Below are 11,475 nucleotides of genomic sequence, written 5' to 3' on the forward strand. Positions count from 1 at the left end.
TCGGTCGCCATGGCCGACAGCTAGGGTTTCCATCACGAGGAAAGAGGGAGTATCTGACCGTGGGCTGCGCTGCTCGAGCGGATCTACGGGGTGGGAGAGGAGGGGAGGCGCCGCCAGGAATGGAGTGGAGGCCGGGGTTGGGGGACGAAGGAGGCCGACGACGGCGATATGACATCGCAGTCAATACGAGAGAGAGGAGGGGATCGTGGGGCTGCGCTGCTCGAGCGGATCTACGGGGTGGGAGAGGAGGGGAGACGTCCCTGGCAATGGAGTGGAGGCCAGGGTTGGGGGACGACGGAGGCCGGCGACGGCGATATGACATCGCAGTCAATGCGAGAGAGAGGAGGGGATCGTGGGAGTGTTAGGGGGAGGGAGGTGCGTACGTGGGTCACGCGTCTTTTTTTTCTTTCTTTTTTGCCTTTTGTCTGTCTAGGATGGGAGAAGAAGAGCGTGGGAAAGGCAATCGCAGGTGGGAACGAGGAGGTAGAGGTTGAACCATCACGTTCGATCCTGCTTTAATAGTAGAGATTTTTTTAGAATCTGCAGCTCGACCAAACACAAAACTTCTCACCCTTTTCTCTTTCTACGAACTTGCACTTTTTTACTGTGTGCTCATCTAAGCAAGAGAGGTGAAGATTTTACAAGGCGCTTATGTTGAAAGGTCAATTGCCCACAAAGCCAGTTCGCACAGTGCTATAGACCAGCATTTTCCGCTGAATCACAAGGACTCCACTTGCCATGTTAGGCTGTTACTGTTATTGTTTACTACCCAAAGGTTGAGTCATTTCGTAAACAATAACATCATACCGGTGACTATAAACTCGCTACATGACCTATTCGTCTATACAAGCTTTTGAACGTTCAGCAATAAAATTCTTTCGGCACATTTTATTCTGAGAGCGAAACAGTGCGGCATCACTTTATTAGCAATGTTGTTATTGTTTATAACAGTTACAATCCTTTACAGACGAGAAGGGCGACAGTTTTACACCAGGCACTTGCCTCCCTGTAATGCTAGTCTAGCACAATGGCGAGCCGCTCCGTCGCTCCACACCTGCGATCTCAAATTATTCTGTAGGTCTTCTTCTTCTTCTTCCACTTTGATGGTGGTTCTTGGGACGGTATTTAGTTGGAGGTTTGCCGTTTGGGGCTCCAGCGCCATGTTGAACTGTGATGTGCATCATGAAGTGTACACAAAAGGTATGATTCATCCCCCACAGCGGCGGCTAGGGCATATATATCTATATGCATCTTACTGGTCCACCTCGTCAGGTAAGATGACGTTATCAAGGTAAACGAGCTGCATTTCGTCTCTCCAGATCTGAAAATCACGCCGAGTTAATTTTGTGATCAGAATCTTAGTTAAGGTTTATGGAAAAAGACTGGTAAAGCCATCCAAATCTGCATTACACAAAAGAGAAAAGGGAGAAGGATGTGCATACCAGGTCCCTGAATTCGATCCTGATGGTGGGCACATTCGTTCTGTGGATATCGTTCCCTGAGGGGCCTCTCTTGTAGTAGTTCTTGCCAATCCAATGTGCCTGCAAGAGATCAAAGGTCATTTGCCGTTTTCCTGTATTTACATTTATCGAATTTAGCAGGCAAGAATGTGCTCAATCTTTTTAATGAGAATTGTAGTCACGTATTTACATCTATCACCACAGATAATACTTCCAAATAAACCAAAAGAAAGGGGTCTACTTGCCTTGAGAGCATGTGAAAACCCTGATTGATACACAGAATTTCTTGCAATTTCACATAAATCACAAGAACTGAGCTTCCACAGCTGAAACAATACAATAATGATTATGAGCTCCTGACGCTTTTTGTGCATACCATATTACAAGTTCATGCAGACAGGCATACACGCATACTGAATTATACACATGTATGCACAAGCACATACACGTGTGGGTGAGTGCATGTACTTTTGCATGACATGAAAAGGAACGATAGTGAAAGAGGGGGGTACCGAAGCGGCAATGCTGTATTCCTCGACCAACGGCTCTTTTGTCAGATGAATTTGCAATGGATCATCCGTGGACAATGAGACATTCAGTCCTCGTTGGAAAAACATAGGAAAAGGGTTCCGATGGTAATCAAGAAACAAGGAGTTGTTGCTTAATGGGGACATTGCTAGACCGATCTGACAAAATTCAAAAGCAATTTGTCAAAAGGTAATTATACCATCAGTTGAACATTAAAAATTGTAAGCTCACAATATTAAAAGAATACAACCACGATAACAGGCAGTATTACCTGACCAAGATAGTACAGATACTGAAGCACAGGAGACTTCCTTAAATTGATTCCATGTGATATACTGTGACAAAGAAGAAATGTTGCTGCCAAGTGATCAACATCTCCAGCCTGCATGGCCATGCCAATTAGAAATAACACAAATCCGGAATGTCAAGAGTGGAAAACAGGAACATTGAAAATATTTTACCTCACCAGCATGTGGACGGAATTTGATAGTATTCATCCCCTTTGACTCACGCAGCTGAAAATGGGAATGTTGAGGATATGAATTACTTACTAATAACATGTAAAGATAGAAGAACAATATGCCTACCTTGTTCAGTGTGTACAAGTTAGCATAGCAGTAGTACGCATAATATGAAAATGCAGGGTTGAAGACATTTGTCCATTCTTCAGGTGTAGGCATATGCTTAGTTGGACGCCTTTCAGGTTTACTCTCATCATCAACCAAATCCAACCCTACAACCTGCAACGGCCAAAAAGACAAAAATGTCATAATCAACATATTCATCTAGCTAATGGTGAGAATCAACTTGTCCCCTGTACTTCCTTAGCTCAGCCTCAGACACCCACATACAACTCAGTTGTTCGATCGACCAAGTATATTCTGAAGAATCGGAAGTTTATAGTTCACAGATGAAATGGAAACTAGCCTACCTGCTATAGGAGGTATATAGATGGCTGTGTAACAGCCTCTCAAATTAACCAATGATATTTTATGCAAAAGACTAAGATAATCTACCACCTTTGTACAAGTCCTCACAGGCACGAGTTTCGGTTACTTCTGATACATACAATGGGGTCTTCCCTACAGTTTTGTTTCAAAAATCTATCGCTCAAATGTCTCATCTTATTTTTACATGGAAATTTCACAAAGTTATTTCAAACTGGTTCTACATAAGTGACTAGCAATCTTGGGTTTACAACCTCCGTTCCAGAACTAAAACAGCGAGAAGAATTATGGAGCGGAGCGAGTAGATAAAAGGCAGTCAGCAGATGGTAACGGCAGACACATGTGGGGACAAGAAACGCAGCAGGGGTACGATAAGCATCCAAATAAAAAACGATGACAACAGAGTTCTTTTACCTGCTTTAGGAAGACATGAAGCTGCGGGTGCGAAGCTGGATCAATAGTAACCTCAAACAGAGGAAGGAAAATGTTGTCAAGAAGATTTTGAAATGATGTAACAATGCCCATTTGCTTGTACACGTTATATAAGCGTGGAATCTGCAAAACAGTACGAGAAAATAATTATCTACATGGAATACTGCATATCAAAACATAATGAATAAAGTACCAACTCTGCGTCAATAGACATTTTGAAGATTTTGTTCGTGCAGAAAGAATAATTTGGCCAGTGCAGTCACTAGATCATAAACTGATTGACAATATAATTAAGCACCCACAGTTTGTTTCAAGTATATATTTGTTACAAAGAGAAAACAACGCAAAATATCCGAAATACACTATAGAACACCCAAGAAAGAAGGATGGACAAGTCATTATACAGAAATAAATAATGGTCTGCATGTACATTTCTTCAATTACAAGAAATTATAGGAACTTCTTGTTGTAGCCTTGTAGGTATAATAAATACCAGCAAAAAATGGAGAAAGAGTACCTGAATCAGCCAAACAACATTTTCACTGTACAATTCATTGTTTACTATCCAACTCGCAAGTTGGTCCCACTCACTTTGCTTCCTCCCATAGATTGAAATCCTATATTCAGCCATCTGGTGAAGCAAATTAGAGTGGTCTAAGTTGAAATATTTCAAAAAAGAGTTGCATCCGCATAAGAAACGGGAAAAATAAATAATCCAACTGATAGTTTTACCTGATACTTGCTTGCATTAAGGTCAGAAAAAACTTGCATCGTCAGCTCAGCAAGAAATCGTCCTAGTTTAAATCAAATAGCAAGTTAAATATCTCAAAAAGGTACCGTGAACATTAAAAAAATTGATAAAGTGATTTTAAGAACTAATCACAATAAAAAAGCAAAACCAATAAGCCGCAACCAAAGACAAGCTGAAGATAAGGGTGGTTGCTTGCAGTTCATAAGCACAGGAGCTCATAAGCTGAGTTCGCAAAAAATATTTAGTGTTCATCTGTTATACTAAATTTGCTACGGGGCACGCTCTGTTCCCTCAGTGACTTGTAATTGTAAAGCAAAGATAGGCATGTGGTGGACACCACTTGGTACAAGAGACATCCCCTGACATGAGAGACATGGCCGTTTCCCTGATGCACAAATGCAAATAGATCAAGTAGATTTGCAACAATCTATTGAAGGGCTAGGTATTATCAGTAAATGGCATCTATTATCGTGTCTGTGGTTATGGTATCCTGTGATGCAAAATACTGATGAAATACTAACAGTGTGCGCTTGAGAAAATATATACATGTTATTTGGTCTGAATGTACACTAACACGTTGACTGGTGGCACCATGCTAGGCAGGACACCCCTCAGCTGATGCGCAAGGGACTTGCATCCATGGCGCTCCTGACACCTTGGATGATTTGGAAGCATAGGAACGATTGCCTTTTCGACCGCGTGCAGCCGTCCGTCCACACTCTCGTGGGCAGGATCAAAGACGAGGCCAGGCTTTGGGCCACTGCTGGTGCCGAAGGGCTTAGGGTTGTGCTGCCAGCCTCATGGGATGTGCACTAGTGACCATTCGATATGTGTAACCACCTCCTAGGAGGACTGTAATTTCACAACTATCTCTCTTTTCAGTGAAATGAAACGCAAAGGTCCATTGTGTTTTCCCAAAAAGAATGTACACTGACACGTCAGCATTTTGCAATAAAAAGAAGAGCCATATAACAATGTATTAACCTCACCGTGTCTTTTTTTCTCCAAAGTATCTCATAATGTTTTCTTATCTACTTATAGAGCAACAAACACTGCTCGCACTCAGTAAGCATTAAGTGGTATGACTGCACCACAACGCGACTCAGCAGCTTGCTCTGGCTACCATTGTTGGCATTTGGCTATAATAAGAGGACTAGCAAGTATATCAATTGACACTTTCTGGGCTTACACCATCAATCATTTAACACACGTTGCTTTTAAATGCTTAGTGATTCGTATAAGTAACTTATTAAGAAATGGTCGGAGTTCATCAGAAGCTGCATACTATACATGCATAATTGTCAATAAAAGCACTAGTTTAGATGTGAACATGTGATTATAGTACATCAAGATGAATTTCCCTGACTTTTACATAAACATGCATACATACATTTATAGGACTTCCACATGGTGAAAGGTTTAGGAGAAACTATGATAGTAATAATATAGAACAGCAAACATTGCATTCTGCAACAGTATGTGGAAACTGCACAAAAGTACCAATAATATAAACAAGCCATCCAGGAAAAGATATGACTTTGAAACAAATAATACCTTGAATAAGATTGTCCTGTTTAAGGAAAATCTCCCGTAACCTACTTTGGCCGCATGGATTGTATTTAAGGTTGAATTTGTCAAAACGATGAAATGTACTTTTGTCAGCGTGGACATCTAGCAAATCAACATTCAAGTCATACCTAAGAAAAAAACAAGAAAAAAGATTAACCAACTGGCAGTGGAATCAGCATTACATATACAGTGTAAAATGCAAACGCACCCAGTTAAGTCCAAGCTCTCAAAAACCTCCTTCAAAGTCATATATGTACCATCTCTGAAAATGACAACCTAAATGACATAGTATACATAATTGTGATTATAAATCAGCAGTCATGTTATATTTACTAAAAGGACGTACGTCAGTCTTCACAATAACATTCATAAATGTACCTCATCAGGTTCTTTCCTCAGTTTGGACTTGATGAATCTCAGCAAATGTTTCTGATTCATGCATGCTGAGTGGTGAACATGAGTGTCGACCTTCCTAACATTGTAAAAATCACGATGTGGTGCAGTCTTCTGCGCAAGAAACTCCCTGTCCGCGTTTAACATCAGATGAAATTTGAACTTCTGCAAGGGAATAAAAACATATATCACACAAAAGACTGATAGGAGAACTTCAAATGATTTCACCAAATTACTCAGGCCAAAATAATTGACTATAGGATTACATGCTCTAGAAGATTCAACCGGTTATGACAGACAGTTCTTGTATTCCCCGCGGCAGTCACCCGGAGAACATAATGCAAGTCGGTGAAAAAGGTTGTAGCATCAGCAACAGGATAAATCCTTTCCGTACCTGAGACAAAAAGAGAGAAATAAATGAGTCATAGGACGCTGGAATAGCCTAGTTAAGAACAATAAAGAAACTGGCAAGAGTCCTTACAGTCTTTATCCGCATAGACCTGGACAACACCATCGACCATTTGGAAAACATGCTGAAAGCACAATCAACAATTGAAATCAGGGCAAAGCAAACCAAAAAAAGGTATTGGAACAATGAAAGAAGCAGAAGTAAGCTACCTCCGATTTTGGTTCAGGCACGAAAGTGAATGGGTTAGGATTAGGTTTTGGTGTACAGGGGTCATTTATGACCTCCTTCTCCCATGGAGCGACCTCTTCTCTAAAAAGGTAACAATCTCTTAACTCGAGACACTTTTGAAGGATTTTATAGACCTCTATTTCATCAGGAGATGGAATCTCTGGCATCAGATAGAAAATAACATTTAATAACCTTCCACCCATATGGTACCACAAAATCAACACAGTGGATCAGAAATTCTTGGAGAGAAAGCAACAAATAAATTATTAGTTTACAAGTATCTACTCATGTGAATAACAAATGAATCTTGAGTGTGTCTAAGTTAGCGTATGTGCATTCAAAAGAAAAGAATCACCAGCAAATCAAGAAGGGAAACGACAATTTGGCACTTGCACGATTTAACAATGTTCTTTACGTACATACGTCTGACAGAAATGGAGAAATCTTCATATCCACATTGGGTATAAAATGTGAACATTCTGCTAGGAAAATGCACTGTACTTTCGAAACACAAACTACACCGGCCAAGCTTGTAAATACAACTAATGTCACTTTTCTTTTGCAGGAGAGGTAACTATTTCATTCATTGCATACAATTTTTAGCAGTGTTGTATATATTAAATTATCATACCATGTGGAGCAGTTAATAGCTTGATAAATGATTCTTGCTCAGGTTCTTTTCGAAGAATATCTGCAGCAACTGGATCAGGTTGAACCGCATGAAGATCATTGGATATACTATGAGACCGGGTCATGTTTTTTGCAGCTAATGGTGTTGCAGCCCCATTCTCCACAACTGAATTTCCTTTGTGTTCTCCCTCCTGTTCAAGGATTAAACGTAAAAAACTAACTTTTTTAGAATCAGTTCCAGACTTCCAGTTGGTGCACCAAACATGACTGAAGAATATATGCCTTCAATAGAACTGGTGCATATCAGCAAACAATACTGATATTGTATTCCTAATTATGGCAAAATCTAGCCAGAAGATTGATTATGCAATGTTAGTACATTACTGACTGTAGAGTGACTACCATACAAAAATTTGTTACCTTTGAATAACATTAAACAGGATAATATTATTCTAGCACATCTTTCCAGCAGCTAAATATTATGCTTGATACTCAGGCCTTCTATAAGTTATAACGAATCGCAATTGTACATTATAGATTGTTAAATACATTCCAGTAGTCATGAATCAGTTTTGAAAGCATAAAGCAAGGCTATGCGGGTACATCAGCCATTAAATATCACATCTCTTGAAGTCAACATCACATGAAAGGAAATAAAACTCTAAAAACAAGAGCAGATGGAGCAATAAAAATAAATTAATGCTCAATCGTATGAAACAATGTTAAGTTATAAATTCACTTATTTCATGTGCATGATCTGCAGACTAACAATTATAATATGAAAATTTATGTCAAGTCTACCCTAACATAAATAAAAATATATAAAAGATGGGCATTTAAGTCAGCCGGTAAGCGACTAACAATTATAACAAGAAAAGGTAGAAATGGATGGCAACTGGGTGTTTGGAACTTACGAGATTTCCATTTGTGTTCACATAGCCATTATCAGATTTGCCGTTTGCTTTCGTAACGACATCCTCATCTGACCCCTCTGCACTCTCAAGAGTGCTTGCACTAGCAACAGGGGACTTGGGTGAATTTGGTCTGATTAATCCGACGCGTCTGCTTGAACCCGAACGAACGATTTTTTTATTGGCTGCATTGACCATTGATTGTTATTGTATTAACACATGGAATAGAAAAGAAAAGAAAAAACACGATGTCTCACAACATTTACAGGACACCAACAACTATATTTTTCTTGAGCAATTTAGCCTACAAAAGCTCCATCTGAATTCTGTCCGAAGAGGACATGATTTTTATCACTAAATGTTCGCTGCAGGAACACTTGACTTGATAAGATAAGACATAAGAATGGCACGTTGTATTCCTTCTTGCGAGGGGATAAGCGCACTCCGATAAGTTACCAACAGTCTGTACAACTAGTCTTGTTGCTACCCGATACGAAACCTCACACAAACTGCCCCCAACCGGAAGGCATTTTCACAACCTAGCGCTGTCAAGCCCGAGCCAGCTCCCCCAATCCTATCCACTCCGCCGCACCCAGCCAGCCAGCCGCCCTTGCCCGCGCGTGCAGTTAGCAGTGTATATAAAGACAAACGTACCCTCGGGCCCCACTTGCAGCCTCGGCAAGCCCGTGGGGATCTGCATGTAGGCGGCGGCGGCGGCGAGCGCTTCGTCCACGTACGGCCCCACCCCTTCCTCATCGCCGTCGTCGTACTCCTCCCCCACGGGGTACCCCCTGGCGACGCCGCCGGCGGCGTAGATGGAGGAGAGGTCGGGGAGCGAGGAGGAGCCGGCGGCGGCGCGGCGCGGGGGAGGGGGGTTGCTCCCGGCGGCGTCGCGCGGGCGCCGCCGCTGCCGGCCGCCCTTGGCGGCGGCGGATGAGTTGCGGATGATGTCGCCGCTGAGCTGCGCGACGGCGCGGCAGTGCAGGTAGTAGGCGGAGGCGGCGGCCGCGGAGGCGCCCACGAGCGCGGCGCAGGCGAGCTGCAGCTTGTAGGAGGCGGAGGCGGAGTCCATGTGGGGTCTAGCGAGGGCGGCTGGCTTGGGTTGGGTTTAACAGAGACGGAAATCAATCAGGGGGTGGAGGAAGGAAGGAAGCGCGATGGGTAATCAATGAGGGCCGAATGGTGGGGGGCGTATTTATAGGGGACCGTGCGGATGGTGACGGGGACGCCAGGTGGGGTTTTTGGTCACATAATATTGAATCACCAGCGACTCCCATCATTAGGTTTAGCTGAGCCCCCCTTGCTTTGTACCCTAATTCTCCTTCTCAAAGAGAGAGCTTGGATTCTTGGTGAGAATAATTCAGGAGCATGGGGGCAGGGAGGGAGGGAATCCAATGGGTGAAATATGATAGATGTTTTCCTTATTTGTCTTCCCAATTGCTACTTCACCAACTCGAAGAATCTTTTTCGTCGGTCGGTTCTAATGAGAGACCGGCGTACAGTCCCCGAGCCAAAGCCAGGCGACGCCAAAGCAAGCACACGCGAGGCCTCGGTTAGAGCGGCTCGGAGTCTGCAACGATACAATGTCAATGTTGCAGGTGGAAGGGAGCTGGCGGATTCGCATGGAGGTGTGGGCTCGCCCGGGGTGGTTTAGAAAGGATGGACGGGGGCGACATCAACATGGCGAAGGCAGCTGGAAGGGCGGGGGTTGAGGCATGCATGTGGCGAAGGTAGATGGTTAGGCCATCGAATGTGCCGACATGTGGGTTGAGGAAGAAGATGAATATTATATCGTGGGAAGGGAAATATTTAGAGGATGAAGGGAATGATCTGACCACCCGTTTCCAATCCAACGGCCCAGAGCCGACTAAAACCAAACGTTTTCAATCACCTAACAAGTATGTCCTCACATTTGCCTTTTGTGGCCACGAAATAGGCTTTCGCCCCGCCGTATAGATATAGCAACCACCCTATACATCTTCGAGTCCAATGCTGGGGCAAACAGCCCAAAAGAAACAAAAAAGAAAGAAGAGAGCAACAAATGTCAACAACATCGGATCGACGAAAACGATGATGACCCGCAATCGGTGCGTCCACCGAAGGATTCCCACCATGCTCCTAGCACTTTGAATCCGCATACCAAGCAACACCTTCAAGAAGGAATGCGACGACGACGACACTACTGCCCGGGCCGGTCCTAGGGTTTCTCTCGGTACGCGACGGGGCGTGGGGCAGGGAGGGAATCCAATGGGTGAAATATGGTAGAGGTTTTCCTTATTTGCCTTCCCAATTGCTATTTCACCAACCAAGAAACTATTTTCCGTCGGTCAATTCTGACGGGAGATCGGCGTGTAGGATCGAGCCGAAGACGGGGGGCGAGGCAAGCGCAAGCGAGCCGCGGGGGCACGACCTCGGTCAGAGCGACTTGGGGTCGGCGACGATGTCGCAGGTGGAGGGGAGCCGGAGGTTGACGGATTTAGGTGGAGGTGTGGGTTCGCGTAGATTATTAGGTTCCAGGGTGGTTTAGAAAGGATGGTCGGGGCGGAAGTAACATAAAGAAGGCACTGGAGAGGGCGGGATGGTGAGGCGTGCATGTGGCGAAGGTAGACGATTAGGCCATCGAATTTGGGCGGCACAAGAACATATGTGGTTTGAGGAGGAAGATGAATATTATATCGTGGGGAGGAAAATAGTTGGAGGATGAAGATAATGATGTGACCGTCCATTTCCAATCCAACGGCCCGGAGCCAATGGATCGAAACAAAATGTTTTTTCAGTCAGCTAACAAATAGATGCTCGCAATTGCCTTTGGTTAGGTGAAAAGTTTGAGATTTAGTTTGGCGTGTTCTTTTTCTTAGTTAACTGATAATTAAAGTGCTTTCTCTTAAATCAAAATCCTATGAAAAATTGAATCAACCCTCCACCTTTGGAGGTTATACACGGCCTTCTGGGACGGAAGGCTCGTTTTCTCCCCTTCCTTTCTATGTAGGTCTTTATCTCGTCTTGCTTACTCTGGGTAATGTGTTTTTATGTATGTATTTGACAACTTTATTGGTCGGGAAAAAGGGGAAGAAACATTCTGACCTCATCATTTTATATTGTCGGTGTTTTAGTGGCTAATGCACTTAATGTTGTTTCTTCCATTGATTAACAATGTAGGGATCGAATCTAAATTTGCCTTATTGTTTCCCTTATTATCCTACTCCAAGCCATGTCG

At 43.3% G+C, this 11,475-nt stretch overlaps 1 protein-coding gene across 1 annotated transcript; it reads right to left on the reverse strand.

Moving 5' to 3' along the window:
• Positions 1-891: 891 nt before the first annotated feature.
• LOC123441026 (probable AMP deaminase) lies at positions 892-9,423 on the reverse strand. The gene is made up of 19 exons (XM_045117558.1): positions 8,913-9,423; positions 8,262-8,443; positions 7,349-7,538; positions 6,699-6,877; positions 6,562-6,613; positions 6,347-6,474; positions 6,066-6,245; positions 5,896-5,963; positions 5,673-5,815; positions 4,100-4,161; positions 3,885-3,998; positions 3,350-3,490; positions 2,576-2,728; positions 2,450-2,503; positions 2,260-2,370; positions 1,973-2,146; positions 1,706-1,786; positions 1,443-1,541; positions 892-1,321 (listed from the first exon to the last, which is right to left on the reverse strand). The coding sequence occupies exons 1-19, from the start codon at positions 9,328-9,330 to the stop codon at positions 1,253-1,255; spliced, it is 2,598 nt and encodes an 865-aa protein (XP_044973493.1). The 5' UTR covers positions 9,331-9,423; the 3' UTR covers positions 892-1,252.
• Positions 9,424-11,475: the final 2,052 nt, after the last annotated feature.

The sequence above is a fragment of the Hordeum vulgare genome, chromosome 1H (assembly GCF_904849725.1).
Source record: "Hordeum vulgare subsp. vulgare chromosome 1H, MorexV3_pseudomolecules_assembly, whole genome shotgun sequence".
Taxonomy (NCBI): domain Eukaryota; kingdom Viridiplantae; phylum Streptophyta; class Magnoliopsida; order Poales; family Poaceae; genus Hordeum; species Hordeum vulgare.